The sequence below is a fragment of the Aulonocara sp. 'chitande type north' Nkhata Bay genome, linkage group LG10, assembly GCF_057382095.1.
Source record: "Aulonocara sp. 'chitande type north' Nkhata Bay isolate Kocher_YH1m ecotype deep benthic linkage group LG10, A_spYH_male_GT1.1, whole genome shotgun sequence".
NCBI lineage: Eukaryota > Metazoa > Chordata > Actinopteri > Cichliformes > Cichlidae > Aulonocara > Aulonocara sp. 'chitande type north' Nkhata Bay.
The window spans coordinates 5,449,170-5,471,831 of NC_141353.1; the positions used below are offsets into that span (position 1 = coordinate 5,449,170).

General features: G+C 42.5%; 1 protein-coding gene across 4 annotated transcripts in view; it reads left to right on the plus strand.

The window, feature by feature from the left end:
- Positions 1-22,662, plus strand: part of robo3 (roundabout, axon guidance receptor, homolog 3 (Drosophila)) — a 172,167-nt gene that overhangs the window by 105,519 nt on the left and 43,986 nt on the right. For all 4 annotated transcript variants that reach the window (XM_086307900.1, XM_086307897.1, XM_086307898.1 and 1 more), the window contains exons 3-6: positions 14,756-14,913; positions 15,476-15,596; positions 17,083-17,221; positions 18,169-18,296. In XM_086307900.1, coding sequence (XP_086164026.1) covers positions 14,756-14,913; positions 15,476-15,596; positions 17,083-17,221; positions 18,169-18,296 — 546 coding nt within the window. The remainder of the gene's footprint in view (positions 1-14,755; positions 14,914-15,475; positions 15,597-17,082; positions 17,222-18,168; positions 18,297-22,662) is intronic.

Consider the following 22,662-nt stretch of genomic DNA (forward strand, 5'->3'; position numbering starts at 1 on the left):
TTCATTCCAGATACACAATATAACCATCCCTCCCAAACAGTGGTCACAAATCAGTCCAAATGTGTGGTAGTGGGTACATCTGCCATATTGAGATAATCCATCCCACCTCACAGGTGTGCCACATCAGGATGCTGATCTGACATCATGAGTAGTGCACAGGTGTACCTCAGACTGCCCACAACAAAAGGCCACCCTGGAATGTGCAGTTTTGTCTCACAGCAAAATGCCACAGATGCCACAAGCAATGAGGGAGCGTGCAATTGGCATGCTGACAGCAGGAATGTCAACCAGATCTGTCGCCCGTGCATTGAATGTTCATTTCTCAACCATAAGCCGTCTCCACAGGCGTTTCAGAGAATATGGCAGCACATCCAACCGGCCTCACAACCGCAGACCTCGTGTAACCACACCAGCCCAGGACCTCCACATCCAGCAGGTTCACCTCCAAGATCGTCTGAGACCAGCCACCCAGACAGCTGCTGGAACAATTGGTTTGCACAACCAAACAATTTCTGCACAAACTGTCAGAAACCGTCTCAGGGACGCTCAACTGCATGCCCGTCGTCCTCATCAGGGTCTTGACCTGACTCCAGCTCGTCGCCGTAACAGACTTGTGTGGGCAAATGCTCAGATTCGATGGCGTCTGGCACGTTGGAGAGGTGTGCGCTTCACGGATGAATCATGGTTCACATTGTTCAGGGCAGATGGCAGCTGAGAATGTCCCAGTTCTTGCATGGCCAGCATACTCACCGGACATGTCACCCATTGAGCATGTTCGGGATGTGCTTGACCGGCGTATACGACAGCGTGTACCAGTTCCCACGAATATCCAACAACCTCGCACAGCCATTGAAGTGGAGTGGACCAACATTCCACAGGCCACAACTGACAATCTGATAGACTCCATGCGACGATGTGTTGCACTGCATGAGGCAAATGGTGGTCACACCAGATACTGACCGGTTCTGGGTCCCCAGACCCCCCAATAGCGCAAAAAACTGCACATTCCAGGGTGGCCTTTTGTTGTGGGCAGTCTGAGGTACACCTGTGCACTACTCATGATGTCAGGTGAGCATCCTGATGTGGCACACCTGTGAGGTGGGATGGATTATCTCAATATAGCAGATGTGCCCACTACCACACATTTGGACTGATTTGTGACCACTGTTTGGGAGGGATGGTTATATTGTGTATCTGGAATGAATTTTAGGTCTCTACGTCCATCCCATGGGGAATGGGAGCAGTAACAAAGGTGTTGCGTTTATATTTTTGTTGAGTGTATATATATATATAAAAAAAAAACACCCAGCACGCCCCTGCGGGCGGTTTATCCTTCAAGCTCGGGTCCTCTACCAGAGGCCTGGGAGCTTGAGGGTCCTGCGCAGTATCTTAGCTGTTCCCAGGACTGCGCTCTTCTGGACAGAGATCTCCGATGTTGTTCCCGGGATCTGCTGGAGCCACTCGCCTAGCTTGGGAGTCACCGCACCTAGTGCTCCGATTACCACGGGGACCACTGTTACCTTCACCCTCCACATCCTCTCGAGCTCTTCTCTGAGCCCTTGGTATTTCTCCAGCTTCTCGTGTTCCTTCTTCCTGATATTGCTGTCATTCGGAACCGCTACATCGATCACTACGGCCGTCTTCTTCTGTTTGTCTACCACCACTATGTCCGGTTGGTTAGCCACCACCATTTTGTCCGTCTGTATCTGGAAGTCCCACAGGATCTTAGCTCAGTCATTCTCCACCACCCTTGGGGGCATCTCCCATTTTGACCTTGGGACTTCCAGGTTATACTCGGCACAGATGTTCCTGTACACTATGCCGGCCACTTGGTTATGGCGTTCCATGTATGCCTTGCCTGCTAGCATCTTGCACCCTGCTGTTATGTGCTGGATTGTCTCAGGGGCATCTTTACACAGCCTGCACCTGGGGTCTTGCCTGGTGTGATAGACCCCAGCCTCTATGAATATTGTACTCAGAGCTTGTTCTTGTGCTGCCATGATTAGTGCCTCTGTGCTGTCTTTCAGTCCAGCTTTGTCCAGCCACTGGTAGGATTTCTGGATATCAACCACCTCCTCTATCTGCCGGTGGTACATACCATGCAGGGGCCTGTCCTTCCATGATGGTTCCTCGTCTCCCTCCTCTTCCTTGGGTTTCTGCTGCCTGAGGTGTTCACTGAGCGCTAGGTCAGTTGGGGCCATCTTCCCAATGTATTCTTGGATGTTCGTTGTCTCATCCTGGACTGTGGTGCTGACACTCACCAGTCCCCGGCCCCCTTCCTTCTGCTTAGCGTACAGCCTCAGGGTGCTGGACTTGGGGTGAAACCCTCCATGCATGGTAAGGAGCTTTCTTGTCTTTATGTCAGTGGCTTCTATCTCCTCCTTTGGCCAGCCTATTACCCCAGCAGGGTACCTGATCACGGGCAGGGCGTACGTGTTGATGGCCCGGATCTTGTTCTTACCATTCAGCTGACTCCTCAGGACTTGCCTGACCCTCTGCAGGTACTTGGTGGTTGCAGCCTTTCTAGCGGCCTCTTCATGGTTCCCATTTGCCTGCGGGATCCCCAGGTACTTGTAACTGTCCTCTATGTCTGCAATGTTGCCTTCTGGTAGTTCAATCCTCTCAGTTCTGACTACCTTCCCTCTCTTTGTTACCATTCAACTACACTTCTCCAGTCCGAACGACATTCCAATGTCATTGCTGTATAGTCTGGTAGTGTGGATCAGTGAATCGATGTCTCGTTCACTCTTGGCATACAGCTTGATGTCATCCATGTACAGGAGGTGGCTGACAACTGCTCCATTCCGTAGCCAGTATCCGTAGCCAGTCTTGTTAATGATCTTACTGAGGGGGTTCAGGCCTATGCAGAACAGCAGTGGGGACAGAGCATCTCCTTGGTAGATCCCGCACTTGATGGTGACTTGTGCTATGGGCTTGGAGTTGGCCTCTAGTGTTGTACACACACACACACACACACACACACACACACACACACACACACACACACACACACACACACATATATATATATATATGTATATATATATATATATATATATATATATATATATATATAGAGGCTGGGGTCTATCACACCAGGCAAGACCCCAGGTGCAGGCTGTGTAAAGATGCCCCAGAGACAATCCAGCACATAACAGCAGGGTGCAAGATGCTAGCAGGCAAGGCATACATGGAACGCCATAACCAAGTGGCCGGCATAGTGTACAGGAACATCTGTGCCGAGTATAACCTGGAAGTCCCGAGGTCAAAATGGGAGATGCCCCCAAGGGTGGTGGAGAATGACCGAGCTAAGATCCTGTGGGACTTCCAGATACAGACGGACAAAATGGTGGTGGCTAACCAACCGGACATAGTGGTGGTAGACAAACAGAAGAAGACGGCCGTAGTGATCGATGTAGCGGTTCCGAATGACAGCAATATCAGGAAGAAGGAACACGAGAAGCTGGAGAAATACCAAGGGCTCAGAGAAGAGCTCGAGAGGATGTGGAGGGTGAAGGTAACGGTGGTCCCCGTGGTAATTGGAGCACTAGGTGCGGTGACTCCCAAGCTAGGCGAGTGGCTCCAGCAGATCCCGGGAACAACATCGGAGATCTCTGTCCAGAAGAGCGCAGTCCTGGGAACAGCTAAGATACTGCGCAGGACCCTCAAGCTCCCAGGCCTCTGGTAGAGGACCCGAGCTTGAAGGATAAACCGCCCGCAGGGGCGTGCTGGGTGTTTTATATATATATATATATATCCATAGGTCCCTCATCCTATTCATGTAGCCCCTTCCGCCGGGGTTACTTGCTCAGTGAATACCTCATTGCTCAGTGAATACCTCAGGCAGCAGAAACCCAAGAAAGAGGAGGGAGACGAGGAACCATCATGGAAGGACAGGCACCTGCACGGTATGTACCACCGGCAGATAGAGGAGGTGGCTGATATCCAGAAATCCTACCAGTGGCTGGACAAAGCTGGACTGAAAGACAGCACAGAGGCACTAATCATGGCAGCACAAGAACAAGCTCTGAGCACAAGATCCATAGAGGCTGGGGTCTATCACACCAGGCACCCCAGGTGCAGGCTGTGTAAAGATGCCCCTGAGACAATCCAGCACATAACAGCAGGGTGCAAGATGCTAGCAGGCAAGGCATGCATGGAACGCCATAACCAAGTGGCCGGCATAGTGTACAGGAACATCTGTGCCGAGTATAACCTGGAAGTCCCGAGGTCAAAATGGGAGATGCCCCCAAGGGTGGTGGAGAATGACCGAGCTAAGATCCTGTGGGACTTCCAGATACAGACGGACAAAATGGTGGTGGCTAACCAACCGGACATAGTGGTGGTAGACAAACAGAAGAAGACGGCCGTAGTGATCGATGTAGCGGTTCCGAATGACAGCAATATCAGGAAGAAGGAACACGAGAAGCTGGAGAAATACCAAGGGGTCAGAGAAGAGCTCGAGAGGATGTGGAGGGTGAAGGTAACGGTGGTCCCCGTGGTAATCGGAGCACTAGGTGCGGTGACTCCCAAGCTAGGCGAGTGGCTCCAGCAGATCCCGGGAACAACATCGGAGATCTCTGTCCAGAAGAGCGCAGTCCTGGGAACAGCTAAGATACTGCGCAGGACCCTCAAGCTCCCAGGCCTCTGGTAGAGGACCCGAGCTTGAAGGATAAACCGCCCGCAGGGGCGTGCTGGGTGTTTTTTTTATATTTTTTTATATATATATATATATATAATATATATATATATATATATATATATATATATATATATATATGTGTGTGTGTGTGTGTGTGTGTGTGTGTGTGTGTGTGTGTGTGTGTATATATATATACCATGACTCAACATATGAACATTACCTGATGCTGCTGAAGTGAAGCTGAGCAAATGTTTGGCATAATTGTCAGATTGGCATAATTTTAAAAAGTTTACATTTCTTCGGTAGTAAACAAAAGAAATGAGGCTTTCTTGTCTGAGGTCATTTTTGAAAAAACAAACAAACAAACAAACATATAAAGCATGAACCACATCAAGTAAGGTACATGTCACGATGCAACTCCGAACTAACGTTGTGCTTCCAAGTTGGTCTGATCTTCCAACAACACACACACACACTCACACACACACTAGCGTCCCTCTAGTCTGTGTGAGATAATGAGCGCCTTTTGTGTCGTCTCGCTGATGCATGTGGGGCGAGACGATGTGGCCTCACAGTCATATTGACTCTAGACTTCACCGCTGTCAAGCATTACCTCTTAACCACTACTACCCAGTACTTGCTGCTCCTCATCCATCCTTACACTATCACCTTTTAAACACGTCTGGGTTTGATAAGACACTGAGACCACTGACATTGCTGGGCATTTAGGCTACAATAAAAGCCATGAAACATCGCACCTTGAAATGTAAAGCGCTTTGGGGTCCATAGGGACTAATTATTAGTCCTTTATTTATCCAGGTAAAAAATCTCATTGAGATTAAAAATCTCATTTTCAAGAGAGACCTGGCATCATGGCAACAAAAGTCAAAATACACATACCACATAAGTATATAACATTTAAAACAAATACAATATCCCATACCAACATGTGTAAAATATACAATAACAGATCAAATTAAGAGTACATTAAAAACAATCACACTGAGTAAAAGAGTTATTCTCTCATTCCTTTAAGACAGACTTAAACTCTCCCAAGGTAACCAATTCTGATAATTTCAGTTCCTTCTGCAGATTATTCCAGGAAGCAGGGGCAGCGTATTTAAAAGCCTTTTCCCCCAAAGTAAAGCGCTATACAAATACAGGCCATTTACCATTTGACAGATAACTATATCTGTTTTCCCCCTGCCCCAAACAGGGGAGGGGCACTCTTGATTTCTCACATTTTAGCGCTTATTTCAATTTTGGGTGGTAATTTATATTAAGTGACTGTGATAGTATATATTAAAGCATCGTAAACAGAATCAGAGCATGACATGAATATTGAATCCAATGTAATTTTCTTGGGCTTGCTTCATGATTGTGTTGTAAGAGGAGGTTTATCTATGTTAATAACAGGCTTATAATCTGCTTGTAATGCATCATGGGGACTTGTGGATGTCATTTCAGTGTTGTCTGAGCACAGTGGCTAATAATTGGTTTTCCAGGGGTTTGCTGTGAGACATGCTAGGGCTTTCGTCTAATGTTAATTTGGACTGCAGAGATTTTTCTGTCAGCTTCTGTCCAGGATTGGTAGCCACTTCAGTGCTCTATCAAATTTATTATTTGAGTTGCTTTCTTTTCAATGCATGACCCTTTTAATCACAGTGAGAAAAAAGTGACTTAGTTCTCAGGCTTTAGGACCTAATTTTTTTCATCTAAACAAGGAAATAATTTTTCGTGCTCTTATCAGTATATCTAGTGAGAGCAGCCATTAGGTTTAGTGGTTGCATGGAGAGAGTCTTGTTAAGGTTGGGTGGGTGGGGGTGGGCCAGCTGCTGTGGCTGTTAAATGGACTCAGCAGTAGCACTCGTGCTATGGCACATTAAGGAACAAAAGAAGATGGAGGGAATACATTTGTTGGTGGAAGTGGACCTGACATCAGTGAACACGTTATCCAAGTGTGTTCTTGAAGGGGGAGGCATCAAGCAGCACTACTTGGGCTGAGAAGGTGACCCTTGTGGGCTTCTCAAAGGAATAACTGAAATATCCTCTTGATGTGATTCTCATTCATTTAACTTCAGCTCAATTTTACCACTGGCCACACGAGCATTTCCAGGAACCTAAACCACATTATGTCGTTTAGTCAAGGCCATAAAATACACAGGTCAAAAAACTAAATGGCAGCACCAGGACACAAAATGGAATTGCACTTCAAACCAAGTCATGACATTCCACATTTCAGGTCAGAGAATGTAGATAAAGAAATGGTAAGAGCTTCATCACAGTGTGTGTGTGTGTGTGTGTGTGTGTGTGTGTGTGTGTGTGTGTGTGTGTGTGTGTGTGTGTGTGTGCACTGCGGGGGATTTGTAATCTCCAGTCAGCCTGTAGATTGCTCTGAGCTGGTCATATTGGATGCAGACGGTGCTTTACTGTATTTGCTGCTACAGCTGCTGTGCAGCATATCTGCACAAGTGTGAGTATTTGTATTGGGTGTGGTGATGAGGAGGAGGAGGAGGATGGTGCTTACAAGGACATCTGTCTCCAACTGTGAGACCCCCACCTCCCCCACGTCCTCTAAAGGCCTTCCATCACCAGGGAAGCAACACGCATACACACCAATATCCTGTGTGGGCCGTTTCATCATGGTGTAATGGCTGATAGGGATCGGAGGGGGTCCACTCGGGGTAATGACAGTGGCTGATAGAAGGTGGCTTCTGATGAGGGCCCCTGATGGGCCTGAGGGCCTAGACTGATATTGCCTTGAGGAACAAGCAGCACCTATAGGGAACAGATAAGATGTATGTATATGTGTTTTTGTGTGTGTGTGTCTAAGCAGGCCTGATAAAGGGATAAGAAGGATGTTGTACTTGAGCAAAGGCGCAAAAAACATCAGCATGTCTTTGCATGTGTTTACACCAAAGCAGATTGCTTCATGTCAGGAAAGGATGTAAGCTGATGGATTGACACATGACCAGCTCAATCCCCCACAGCAGAGCTTGAACCTGAAGCTTTTTTTCAGTTCCCCCTCCTTCCACCGTATGAATATTTATTCTTTTGTGTGTGTGTGTGTGTGTGTGTGTGTGTGTGTGTGTGTGTGTGTGTGTGTGTGTGTGTGTGTGTGTGTTTCACTCCTTGGAACATTAATGACAGTGATAAAGGCATTTAATCAAAAGTGAGCCAGAGCTAACACCCAGAGGTGTTTTTTATGTCCAATTAAATGCTTAAGTGGTGCACTGATATACAGAAGGGTCCTTATACTTTACCCACGTGGTAAATCACACTAGTCTCTTGGTCACAGTAAGTATTACTTCTGTACTTTTTTTTTAATGAAACAGATTAGCTATGATGGCTTCATTTTCAGGATGAGTACTCTATAATTTTCAAATCAATCATTTTGTACACTACAAGCTGTTGTGGAAAGGCTGACAGTAATCAAACAGATATGGTAGCACGTAAGAGAGGGTGATGATGTGTAAATCTGTTTTCAAGAGATTAAAAGTGTGGATGCAAAAAGAAATCTCTTTAACTATTGTTTAAGTGGGTGATTATTTTCTCGTCTGGGCTTTTTGTTGATAAAATTCTTGTTAAAAATACCCAAACTGGTCTATTTGGGAACTTTGTTTGAGATCAGTATGGTGAAAAGTTTAGGTTTTAGGGTTCTGAATGAATCCATAGAGACCATTGAGCATTGCTTAAAAGTATATGAATTAAGATGTTTAAAGCTCATTCTATTAAGAAATGAACACAAAATATCTGCTGACCACTCTGCTCTTTGACAAGTCTTAAAATGAGATAAAAAGAGCAACAAACCATGACATATTGTACCATTTCAATATTTATGTTGCAAAAATTAAGCCAAAATGCAGAAACAGTGTGTGAAGTGTGTAGGAATTAAGAGAGAAAGAAGCTGCCAGATGCTTCTTATCAGATTATTAAATCATCAGCAAGTGTGACTACCTCTTGTTTCTTGACCATAATGCACAGTGCCATGTTTGACAAAAAAACAAACACAGCGTATCAGAATCAACAAAACAAGAATTAAGGTGCCTAATCAAAGTCCAAACATCAACCACATTGAAATGTTGTGGCGGAACCTTAAGAGGGATGTGCATAAAGGAATTTCTGCAAATCTCAAGGAACTAAAGTAACTTTATAAAGAAATCCTTTCACAAAGATGGAAGTGGAGCTGGGCGATATGAGATTTTTTCATATCACGATATGTTTTTTTCATTTCAGGCGATAACGATATCTATCACGATATAAGCCAAATAACTATATTTGTAAGATTTAAATGTGCCGTTGCTCACAAGTAAAATGTGAAATAATCAGCAGCTTGTTTTTATTTAAATATTTATTTCCCATAATAAGTTCAACAGGGTAGATGTACTTAAGGAACATGAGACTTTTTCAGATAAATAAAGGCAAATATTGCAAACTACACAAAAGGCAGCCGCTAAAGCGTTTAAGTTTCAAAATAGAACAAACGAAACAGACTACTAAATTGTCAATTCCACTTAGAAACAAAATATTAATTCTAAAAATAAATCTTAGTTTGTTTTACAGAAGAACAGACAAAACTGACTAACTTTTGTCAATATCAAATAAACTGAGAACTAAAAGGAAATTCTCAATCTCTCCTTGTTGTATAGCTGAGCTTTTCAAACAGTTGTAACAGTTACTTTAGTCTGACAAAAGCCGAATGACGAATTAGCGCTTCCAGTCAGAGACTGAGGCTACGTCCACGCGTACACGGGTATTTTTGAAAACGGAGATTTTCCGTTTTCGTTTTAAAAAATAATCCCGTCCACACATAAAGGCAGAAATGAAGGAAAACGCTGCTATGAACATGCCAAAGCAGCAGGTGGAGCTAGATTCCTAACCGTGCAGAAATGTTGGCCAATCAGAAGTCTAGAAGCCTCGGTGGGAAAAAGTAAACAAAGCTGGGGCATAGAAGCAGAACAGAGTCGTATGTGTGGAGGGACAGTAACTGTGTGTATATGTAAGCATTTAAACACTGCAGAGAGTAGAATTAACAGTAACAGTATTGTAGAAATTCATTTCACCGAAACAATAACGTGGCGCACAGTGTGACGCATGCACCAGTTTATTGTATTTCCAGACTTGCTTTCGGCACAATTTACAGTGCACGCTACTCTGTTTTTTGTCAGACTTGAAATAGCCGAAATACCTTCACACTACGGAACTTCTATGGCTCTTCCGTTTGACAATCTCTCCGGCGTTGGAACCATCATCTGTTTTCTCTTCGGTCACGCTCGGTTGATTTTTCTAGTCGGCACACTCATTTCCTCCATTACGCGCTGGCTCCATTACCCGCTGGCTGCTTCCCAAACAAACACACGTGCGGCTTGGCACTTGTGCTATACGTAACAAGTCACGCGACGTGACGCTGCGGCTGTGATTGGTTCGGCTCTGCGCTACTTAATTTGGATTGGCTGACCTTTTTTTTTTTTTTTGAGGACAAGAGCGGCGAGGTCTATCGCGATAGCTTAATTTCTCTATCGAGTAAAAGTTATATCGCGATACATATCGTTATCGTTCTATCGCCCAGCTCTAGATGGAAGAGACTAAATATAGAACATAATTACTTGGAGTGAAGGTGGTTTTACAAGCTATTAAATATGGGATCACACAGTGTTTTTGGTGTTTTGGCTTCATTTTTGATAAATAAATCATGCAGTTAAATATTATGTAACAATGTAACAAGTCGTGTTGTTGTTCATCTAATATTTGTACTTTAAGGACTAGTAAAGCGCTATACAAATACAGGCCATTTACCATTTAATAATTTGAAATTTGGCAAGGTTCAAGAAGGAAGGAATGTGTTTTTGTAATAATTTTTTGACATATAAAACCTTAAAACTGAGAGTCTCATAGGAACCATGAAGAGGCCACTAGGAAAGCTGCAAACACCAAATACCTGCAGAGAATAAGGCAAGTCCTGAGGAGTCAGCTGAATGGGAAGAACAACATATTTCATTTCCTTCAAGATCTTTCTTTCATTCAGAACTTACACCTTGGCGGTCGTCAGGTACCCTGCTGGGATAATAAGCTGGACAAATATATATCTAAAATAAAATTGAAATGTAAAATTGTTATCAAATATGAAATGATCAGTAATGCTTGGTTTAAATACCACAATGAATGAAATAGCTGACAAATAAAGAAACCTCATGGATTGATCTTATGAATCCCATTTTGCCACAACATTGTCCACAACTGTTTGAATTTGGACAAATGTGTATTGTCATAGTTGTATGTATTTGAATGGGAGAAGCTTTTCACTGTCCATTTGCAGGATTTTCACTTTAATCTTGTGTCTCGTATCTCCTTATTTTCTATGTCTGTGCTTTGATTAAAGTGCAGCATTCAAGCCCAGTGGTGGGGATTACTCTGGCTTTGTTGAAGGGGTTTAAAGAAAGGGTCAAAGTGCACCCTCTTAATTTGGGCCCCCAAGGGCCTCTAGGTAAGTGCCGGTGCCTAATTAACATCTAGAGACCCTTTTTTTGCTCAGGTTTGGTGCTTGTGGAGGGGTAGAATGGGAAGGATCAGGGGCCCCTGGAGCCATGATTTCACTGTGGTGTGTGACAGGTCATCGCTGCAGTCCTTTAACCCCACAGCATGGTAATTCAGACCTTCGGTCCAATCAGCTGTCCTATTTCATTTCTCCCTTTGCGTGACAAGATGGGATCCTGAGCAATTTAGTCAGGTTTTTGTAATCTGCTATGAATAGTGGTAAGAGAAATGTTGGCAGCAGGCATAGATAAGGTCAGGGGTGTAGTTTGGCATATCAAACAAGGATTGGAGTGACCAGTGGGATTCAGCAAGCCCCAAATACTCTGTGGCAAAGTAATTGGCCATCAGGATATGGGGCAGAATGCAGTCATAAGCTGTCGTTTTAGCCCCGAAAGAGGCACAGATAAAGACAACGGTAACGTAGTAGTTCAAATGAACTGAGTAGACGGGTATTTTTTCAAGGCAAACATAAGTACCAGCTGTGTTAGCTAATGAGAAAATGAAAAATATCCTATTCTCTGCTGAAACACCAATATACCCGTTTCCCATGACCTTGATTACAAACAGAGCTGACTGAGTTATCCCCACTCTCACATTCAAAGAGGACACAACGCTATCTTGACAGGAAGAAGAATGAGCCTTTGTGGTGTACAGGCTGACACTGAGATACCACACAAAGCCAGGTGATTCAGATAAAGAAATGCTCTCATATGAATGGATAGATGGATGGGCCGATAGATATATGGATGGTGATGATAACCATAATATCCTGGGGGCTTTCTTGGCCTGTGGGCGTTGACATGAGGGGAGATGTGTCATTAATCAGATGAGCCAGTGACCCTCCCCTGTTGGCCTGTGACATTACAGCGACATTGCTGCTGTTCCACTCCAAAGGTCCATCACATATTCTTGTGTGCATAGACACTCATGTCTTATAAATATATTTAAGCATCTTCGCTCAGTCCTGAAATCTGATACCTTACAGTAAGCTATTAGCTTACAGTACTGTGCTGACAATTTAGGATAGTTTACTTTGATTAAATCTAAACATTTAGTTTTTAATTTAGTGTCAGTAAAGATGTCATTTGACCATTAAGCCCACCACCTGTTTCATAAATGTAGAGATTATCTCGTATTTATTGGAGTGCTTTTTCATAAATTCTGCACTGGTGCTGAGTTTAAAATTAAACACTAGGGATTACACCAGCCACCACAACTATGTGTTCCTGATGATCTGATCTGATTGATGGTCTGATATCTTTGAGCATAAGAGTAACACACGTTCAACACCGATTTTTGTAGTTTCCACCACAGCAGGTGGGTATTACAAACTACAGCCAGTCTGTGTCTGGCATAATGGCGCAACTGGTAATTAATAGAAAACGGCCTTGTTAAATAGGAAGCAGCAGGAAACACATTCTTTTCTATATTCAGTAGCTGTCTTTTGCATGTAGTGGCACAAGCCATGTGATGTACACTTGGGAGACCAGTAGAAATGTACTGGTACTAATGCAGTAAAACAGTGGTCCCCAACCTCTTTTGCAACACGGACTGGTTTATGTCCGACAATATTTTCACGGTCTGGCCTTTAAGGGCTCGTGGATAAATACAACAAAATAAAACCAGTACCAGTAGCAAAAGAAAGGAGATTCATTCATAACACACGGGAAAAGACCCAGAGAAACAATAAAAATAAACAATAATGATAAAAACCAATAAAAATCCTGAAAACCATAAGTTTCACACCTGCGCCTGGTACCAAACGACTCACAGACCAGTACCGGTCTGTGGCCCGGGGGTTGGGGACCGCTGCAGTAAAAAGAGCACTCACACAATAATGCAACTTCTTTCTCTGGTCTAAAATCTCCAACTTATTCATACCTCAAATTTGGGGAAAAAACGTAAAATGTGTTTCGTCTGTTTGAAATCACAAGGTGAGAAATTAATATAGAATTGCATTTAATTTGTTGTACATGTTATGCAACAGCAAGACAACCCTTTGAAATTTTCCCCGAACGTCACAAACATATCTGTCAGTTTTGTGCGCAGGGCATTTTAAAGAAGATTTGTGCTTTCATGGGGAGGTGATATACTCGACAGCTTTTTTGAGTAGTCTGTGAAGAACTGCCAGTGTAAATTAGGATGCCAGTTTTTGACATGACTTGCACTTTTAAGATGAAGTAACAGCTTTCTCTCTGTTTGACAGCCATAAGAGCCATGCAGATCTTTGAACACTCAGGAGAGACTTGAGAGACATGATTGGAATGTTATTATATTGATATGACTCACTGATATCAGCGAGACCCCCATAATGTATAAAAATCAGACATACCATCCTCTTACATTAATTAATCATCTATCAGCTCCTTGATGTTCAAATCTCTTGTCTCCTCATGCCTTCAAAGAAAACGTTGTGGAATATTTTAGGGCAGAACTGTAAAACCACTCAAAATTGTACTTTGAGAGAGTTGCCGAATGACTTTGGAAGTTTCTTAATAAATACTTAAGAAAATATGGCTTGATTTACTTTTCAGATCAGTTAGAGAGGCTTTTTGGAGGGTGTCTGGAGCAGATAAGAATGACACAGAAGTCTTTTCGTTGCTTGCAAATCCCTAGAGTGGCTTAGGCCAGACTTACAGCCTGCAGGCCGGCATTGGTGTTGGCCTGTTCCTCGTGGACCATTGTTGTCAGTACATCATCCCAGACAACAAAACCATCTTCCACATCTGTAATCTGAGAGGTCACAAAGCTCTAGAGACTGAACTGAGAAAAAAATAGCCCGATGCCTTCAGGTAAAAGCCACAAGATGTTGACTACAGAGGGATGAATTTGAAAGGAGGCACTGTGACCCGAAGAAAAATCTCTCATGTTTTATGAATAGACTCCAGCAAGGCATAAGAAAGGGAGTTATTTCTGAATTCAAAGTGACTTCCTGCAGTCGATGTAGTCGATTTATTTGATGTGTTTGTTTGAATGCTCATGTTTTTCTTGTGTGTATTTATGCATATATATTTGCCAAGGGAATGTGTGTGTTTATCTCAGAATGAGCTATTTACCTACTCGTGTGCACCACCTACAAGAGCCTTTTTTATTGATGTACTATGATGAAGCATGAATGACATCCAGTCAATGGAGACCTCAGGGACACAGTATCAATATTATCAACAGCAGTGCCTTACTATGTTTCCTATTATTCAACTCGGTGAAAGACGACTCTAAGATTTTCTTTTCACCTTTTTTGTTGATTTTAAAGGCTAAATATCGTTGTTACCACATATGACAATTATAAACCCATTTAAACAGCAAAAAGTTTACACTCATTCTGAGCCAGCTACAGAGAGCAGGATATTTGGCTTCTGCAAGCCAAGTATCTATTGGTTAGAGACTGAAGCCCAAGTTGTTCTCCAATGCATTCACTGGAGTGTGAGTGTTATACAGAAAGCACTGGTGACCAGTGTTGTGCGAATAGGTGAATTAAATGTTTTGCATAAAGCGCATTGTGTGCTCAAGTAGAGTAGAAAAGCACTGTATGACAGTCCATTTACCATCTGCCTTCGCATCTTCACCTTTTTTTCCCAGTTCTGAGAGATGATTTCCGTCAGACGCCCAGTGATGTGGTGGTGGCAGCAGGGGAGCCGGCTGTCATGGAGTGTATCCCTCCCAGGGGCCATCCGGAGCCCACCATTTCTTGGAAGAGAAACAACATCCGGGTCAATGATCGAGATGAAAGAATTACTGTAAGTTAAAAATAACCTAAACAAGTCTGGTTTAAGGTTCAATTGCATTTTACTTCTGGTGGAAGTTGTTACTAACTTGTCAGCTTTTTATACTTTTTTAAAATAAAATTTCAGGTAATTTTCACTCATTAATTTGTATTACTATTAACAGAAGACACTGAGCTGATAGATGTTAAAAGACACATTTAGAATACCAGACTTCCACACACATTACCCACTATGACCAAATGATGAATTGCGGCTTATTGAAGTTAGTTACCACAAACAGAGCAGTGAGTGATGCTTGTGTGACGACTGGCTTGGAGCGAGAGCCCTTGTCAAGTAATTTTAAGAACTAGCCAGAGAGCCATCTGTCATAACACACACTGAAAATGACAAAGTGGCTTCTCTCTCTCCTCACTAACATGCCTCAATATCCTGTTTCCAACATCTTTCCATGTCTTCTCTCTGTCCCCTCCTCCACCGTCGTGTTTCCTTTCGTCCTTGTCCACTTATCCACTCATCTGTTCCTTTCTGTTTCATCTTTCTGCTCTTCATTCTGTCTTTAACCCCTCGATTTCAGATCCGTGGAGGAAAGTTGATGATTTCAAACACCAGGAAAAGTGATGCTGGCATGTATGTGTGCGTTGGAACCAACATGGTTGGAGAAAAAGACAGTGATCCTGCTGAACTAGTGGTATTTGGTGAGTTGTTTTTACTGGGATTGTACTGTAATTAATCAAAGGACACTCAGCTAGCAAATATCATCTGGGAAACTAAACATGAAGTCATACAGTCAACCTTATTAGTATCAAATAACCTTTTGGGAGCGTGCTTGATTGTTGTAGTGCTCACACAAACGTAATGGCAAAAGATAGATTGTTAACAGAATAAATTGGAGCTAATTTGCTTCCAGCTGTTAGCCAATTGGCTCATATATTAAGACAAATTATCAATATAATTCCTCTGATCCTTTTAGAAATAATTCTTTGAGTTAAGTTGCTTCAACTGTGTTAAAATGTTCACTATAAGATTCCAAAAAACAGTGAAAGTATCTTGTATTTTGTGCCTGTCTGTATTTTTCTGGGGTTGGACATTCTTTCCTTGGCTGATATTGGAGGATTAGATTCATCTTTCCCACCCAGCTGCTCTTTGCTTTGCTCTCTTGACTTTTCTCCTCCTGTCTCTGATTCTCTGCTGTGCTCTCAGTGGAGCAGTACCACAGGCATCAAAGTGTGTATCGATCCCAGGAAACAGATGGAGAATTGATATTTTCTTTTCAGTCCCTTGGATCTCCTGTTCACCACCACCCACACTGCCACAAAATTTAGCTCCTTCTGCACATTGTAGTGCAGCAGTAAACTCAAACCCTGGCATGTAATGCATAATCTATAAATTTATGGTTCCTTAAAATGCATGGCTTGGCGCTTTCCCTAATGTTTAATATTACTGCCATCTGCAAAATTGAAAGATAATAGCCAGTGCACATCTGCACTGTTTTTTCTGCCCATCCATTTTCTGCTCTCGAATCACAGACTGAACAAAGTTGTCAAGACATTTCTCACCACCGCGACTTTTTATACCTCCAGCTGTGGGGAATGCTTTCACACTGACTATGATCATGGAAGTACCTGCAGCTCTGAGTCTACTTAGTCTTACTTGATTCTCCAACATGTTTCACTGTGATGATTGGACTTTGGTATTTAAAAGCTTTTATTTGCTGGGTATTGAATTTAACCTACTGCAGCAATCTACTTCCAATGCTAGACAGGCTCTGTCAATTTTGAGATACTGCTAACAACAGCTGGTAAATATTTATTACCAGCTTGTGTGTGATTTGGTGTGGGGTCATTTTGTTCCTCGTTTTGTCTTAATAAAAGTTTAATTGTGTTCAAATCAAGTATTAAGAGTCATGGTGAGAGTGTCCCATTTTGAAATTATTTTTAGTGCGAGGTTTAACAATTCCAATCCCTCAGTGTTTTTCCCCCCCACATCATTCTGAGTAAACTGCTATGGTGCAGCAAATGGACATCAAATTATTCTCTTTATACGGCCAGCCTATTCCATATGTGTCCACTCATCCATTACATGGGCAGTCCTATAAAGTGCTAACAAATGTGAAAAGTCAAGCTGTAATTAATAGGTATGAATTCTTGTCCTCTTTCTGCACTCATATCTGTCTAATTTCAGAGAGGCCAGTGTTCACCAAACAGCCGGTGAACCAGGTGGTGTTGGCAGACGATACAGTGGACTTCTCCTGCGAGGTACACGGAGACCCGACTCCGACTGTCCGCTGGCGCAGAGAGGAGGGCGAGCTGCCTCGGGGCAGGTCCGACAACAGCAGCGCAGTGCCGTTGCTGCACACTCACAAATCACTGCACTGAAACTCAATCCCCACTGCCTCACTGTTACTTAGATACATCATTTGTTGCTCCAAATAGCACTTGTTACTATCATTTCACTAATAATATAACAGCTTCCAATTAGAGAGCAACTGTTTGTCCATCCGATTTTCTTATAGTTAGGTGTGAAGGAAAGTAATTCAGATGATTTTCTGTGAGTGGAGGAAGTCCAGCTGACTTGAATTTGCCCCAAAAATTACATGTACCGGTATAAAAAAACATATTAAAGAAAAGAGAAAACACTATCATTCGCTTTTTTGTATGTAACGACCGAGAAACGGAAACAAATCAAAGCTCCCGCTGAGCTCGTAATGATTGCTTTTTAAGTGCTGTGCTGCTTACAATACAAATAGAAAGTTATTACTAGAATCTAAATGTGTGAGTCCTGTGGCACAGCAGCTTGTGTTAGTAACGGATGGACAGCCATCCCTGTCGTAAGCTACTTATTTGTTAATCAGTAGAGTTTAGTACTACGAGACATGCTCAGAAAGGAGTATCATGTGGTGTTTGCACCATGACACCATCACTGTGTTACTGTGAGAGCCCTACTCTCTCACACCTGTCTGCATGATTGGATGAAACTTTAATGACCTGTCAGGGGAAATAAGGTAAAATGTTCCCTTGTCAACAGCACGACTCAGGCCTGTGTCCACAGAGCTGTGCAGTAAACACAAAGCTGTATGTTTAAAAATCTGATTGGAACATTTAAACAGCCATATTTTTTTTTAAAACATGAAAACTACCAAAATGTATTGTTCTAGTAGTGACAACGCTCACACATTTACTGAACCAGACAATGTCATATTCATTCAAACCATCTTTTGAAGATTTCAGAACATGAATGTAACACTTGCGTTGACGTTTTTTTTCCCAGATTTGAAATCCGCAGTGAGAATAGTCTGCGTCTGACCCAGGTGCGAGCTGAAGATGAGGGCACCTACACCTGCGTGTCAGAGAACAGCGTCGGCAAAGCGGAGGCGTCGGCTGCCCTGCAAGTACACGGTACAGATGTACACAGGCACACTTATATATAAGATGTTTTAGTTTTACTGCATTCGTAGTGATTCAAAGTGTAAAAGGCTTTATTTAAACATTTCACATATTTATGTAAGATGTTTTTTGAAAATTAGAAACAATCAACAATTGCACAGACTTATTGAAGAATCTTTCTAGAAATACGGTTTGAACAGCCATGATCGCACGAGTAAACTGTTTGCACAGATGGGCAGCTTTGCTATGATGCACCACAATCTGCCCACTTGTCACCTACAGGAATGCTGTCTCATTTCATTCTTGTTCTTTTCATTCTGGTTGTTTATGTCAGATGGCCAGGATTTTAAGAACATTGTTTCTACGTGGAGACATCGCCTATTAAAACATCAGAAAAAGAGGCTGCTAGACATGAGTTGGTTATAACTCCCCCATATCATGCCATTGGTAATCCACTGTTAACTGAAGATTACAGAGAAATGAAGTGAAAAATGGATTTTAAGTTCCTTTCAAGCCTCAGCTCGTCATTCCTCTGGAGAGAGATCTGAGATCAAAAAGAACTGAAATTGCATGGGAATAAAGTCAGTCCCTTGAAGAGAGATGCTCAAATGAGAAAGCTGTCATTTGTGATGATAAAAGGGAATTTTTAGAGTTTTATTCTGTAACACTCGGTGCAGTGAGTGGGCCCTCTGGTACTCCTGAACACTCGCACACACCTTATGCTCGTATATGTATAAAAATTCAGCAGTGAACAGACAGACTGATACATTTAAAAAAAATAACATGCAGAAATACACAACATGCACCTACCTGTGCATAATGCACTTTTGAAATGGTGATTTCATGTATTAAAGAAGAACAGCTATCCAAACCTACCTGGCCCTGTGTGAAAAATGAAGTGCCCGCTAAACATCTCTCAAGGATTGTGCCACCCTTGGCTGTCAATGAGTCTTGCACTGACGAGGCGTTCTAGTCCACTATTCTTTGCAGAATTTTTTAAATTCCTCCACATCGAGTATGAACAGCCAGTTTAAGGTCATGCCAAAGCTTTTAAGGCCAAAAAAGGAAGGTGTATTTTGTGTCTTTCTGAGCCATTTAGAGGCTGGTGGTGTCTATCAGGGATCTTTGGGGCATGAACAGATGGCCAGACATATTCCTTCAGGGTTTTCTGGTAAAGAGCAGAATTTATGGCTGGCTAGCTTCTGAAGCAGCAAAGCAGCCCCAGACCATAACACTGCTGCCACTGTGTTTGACTGTTGGCACGATCAGAATATCTTTTGGCAAACTTGAAATTGGCCTTTGTGTTCGTTTTAGTCAGCTGTCTACTGCGTCTGCGACCCAGTGTTTTGTGTATTTTAGTTTTTAGTCTTTGATCATTGTATTTTCTGTGTTTCCTGATTTATTTTGAGAGAGTCTGGTGTGTCTTTGTCATTGTATTTAGGTTCACTTCCCCTGTGACGTCATTAGGTTCATTTGTGTCATGTGTTTCCTCATGTGTTTCCACTCCCCCTGATCATCCCTTGTGTGTATTTAGTCTGCAAGTTTCTGTTCACTCACTGTCAGGTTGTCTGTTATGCCACACCACACCATAGTTATCACAGATAGATTCATAGTTTTTATCGCTAGTTTCTTAGTTTAGTTATTGTACCTTTTTCGCCTTAGTTTTCATGTTCTTGTGCTTCTGCCATCAGCACAAAATGGTTCAAGTTGAGTGCAGTGTTTGCTCTTGGATCTGTCAAACAAACACATCGGCGTACCTCGCCGTGACATCAGCAGCGGTTTTCACCACAGGACTCTCCCATGGGTGGCACCTTAACTGAGGAAAGGAAGGCCTGCGGTTCATTAGATGTTTTTCTGGGTTCCTTGGAGCCATTTTGGTAGGCCAGTCACTTTTGGGAAAGTTGTTCCAGATTTCCTCCGTTTGTGGATAATGGCTTTCACCATGATTCACTGGAGTCTTAAAGACTCCAGTGAATCATGGAGTTCTCAGATGAGAAACCAGTCTTACTAACTGGTTTCTCATCTGTTCTTGAGTGTCTTTATATCATGGCATGACATGTTGGTTTTTGAGATACCCTACTAAGTCCTGATGTACTGAATAGAGGACATCCTGGGCTTTCCAATGATATTTCATGTGTTTGGGTGGCTTCCTTTGGCTCCAAAGAAGGAAGGAAATACCAAAAAAAGTTCAATGGGAAGATTGTTTTTTCCTCGGTTCTCAGGAGGATAGAATCAAATATGTTTGGATAACTTTTTTTCCGTCAATAGATGAAATCATCATTTAAAATCCTAATTTTGTATTTACTCACATTATCTTTGTTTGATCTGAATCACTGTCATAAGTGTTGCAAATGTGCAAAAGAGCAAAGAGAAGGCAAATTTTGCAGCACTGTAGCTGCAGTGGGGATCATAGGAATGCAACACAAACACATACAAAGGAAAATATATATTCTATTAAACCACAGCTAGTTACACGGTTAAGTAGGTATGGTGTTCCAAAATTTCAAATGTTTGAACTAGTTTCACCATCCATCGTCATCTCATCATGTTATTCAACTTTCTTTCTCTCTTTTCTTTCTTCCACCCATTTCTGCATCACTCCATCACAGTCGGCCCATCCTGTAAGTATTCCATTTCATCCCATCTGTGTATGGTTTTGTGTGTCTGTTTGTGTGTTTGTTTATGAGAGTTAATACAGTCCTACAGGTATAAGCTGTTTGCTACATTAGAGACCCAAACCTCTACCCTCTAGCACAGGTGCTTTTTCTGCCAATTAGGACAGCCAAGTATTAAAGCTAAAAACAAAAAACAAAAAAATTGAAGGGTAGAAGGGTTTTGACCTTTCGTTACACTCATAGATGGAGCTTCAGTTACTAGAAAAAAAAACCCACTGTAAAACGTGCAGTCTCCGATTTAGAGCACAAACACTCACCTTTTGAAAAATAAATGGTTATTGCTGATTAATCCACACAACAACAAAAAAAAGAGTTATAAGGCAAAGCAGCCCCAGACCATCACACTTCGCCGCCGTATTGGACTGTTTGTGTGACAGCCTTTTTATGAAATGCTGTGCTGTTTTTACATCTGATGTAACGAAATTCAATTCTCATCAGTCCAAAGAGTATTTTTCCAGTAGTCGTGGGGATCATCAAGACGTTTTTGGCGTACATGAATTGGGTTATTGTGTTCTTTTTCGTGAGCTGTGGTTTCACCTTTGAACTCTGCCACAAATGCACTGATGATTACTTACCAAAAGTAAAAATGCCAGCGTTTGGCTTGAACTAAGCAAATGGGGTTTAATGCGTACTCCCATCTCTAAATGTGCCTAATGTTGGGGAATAGAGAAAAAGGGATGAAGAATGAAAAAACCCCTAAAAAAGTGTTCAGTGGAAGAAACATTGAACCACAAAATGTTTTGAATTATGAGGTTCTCTACATACCTATTATTTTTATGCAATTCCATTTTTGTCCCATTCACTGTGTAAGGACTGCCTGCTTATTCTTGGCCTATTTAAAACTTTACCAGCCTTCCAATTTATATATTGATATTGGACAAATGGGATACAATTCTAGGCACAAACTTCACACTGAATATAAGCACAAATGAGATATAGTCCAGCTATAATAAATTATGCCCTGGAAATAATCACCTCCTCAATCATCATTTCAGAATGGAAACAGTCTCAGGAATGAAGTCTGTGTACTTAAGTGGGCGTGTGATGTTTCGTAAAAAGGTGAAGCAGCAGCGGCAACAGCACTGGAGTGTGTTTACTCTAGCAGATGCAGAGCTGCATCACCACGGGACTCTGACAGCTGCATGTCACATCTACGCCCCTAGGGAGCGAGGGGTGTGTGTATGATTGTGTTGATACAAGTGCGGATATCTTCAGCGTGTTGCTCAAAATCATGTCAAGCATGGGTGGGGTGGAGCAGGGGAGGTGAGATGTTTTCGTTGTAAGCACTTTGTTTAGCTTTGCTACGTGAGTGACAGCAGTGGAACACACGGTGTGAGTGGGAGCGCAGTGTGTGGGGAACAGCTCAGGCTGACGCTGGTTTGCTTCATCTTGTTTATGAGGATATTCCACTGATGATTTTTACTACCTCCACTGAAAAAAGGCTTTTTCCTGCATTAAAATCACACTTGCTACCTGCTCATTCACCACACTGATCTCCACACCCTTTCACCAACTTGCTGTTTCGATACTTTCAATACTGTCTGGCCGGGGGGCGGGGCTGTTGTTTCTAAACATTAGAAAGCTGCATGAAAGACACTGACCATTTTCAAATCTTTCTAATTCAGTGCTGACTGAATGAAGTTTGACAGTTTCCATCACTGATGAATAGATAGAACCACTTCATCCACAGTGTAGATGATCTT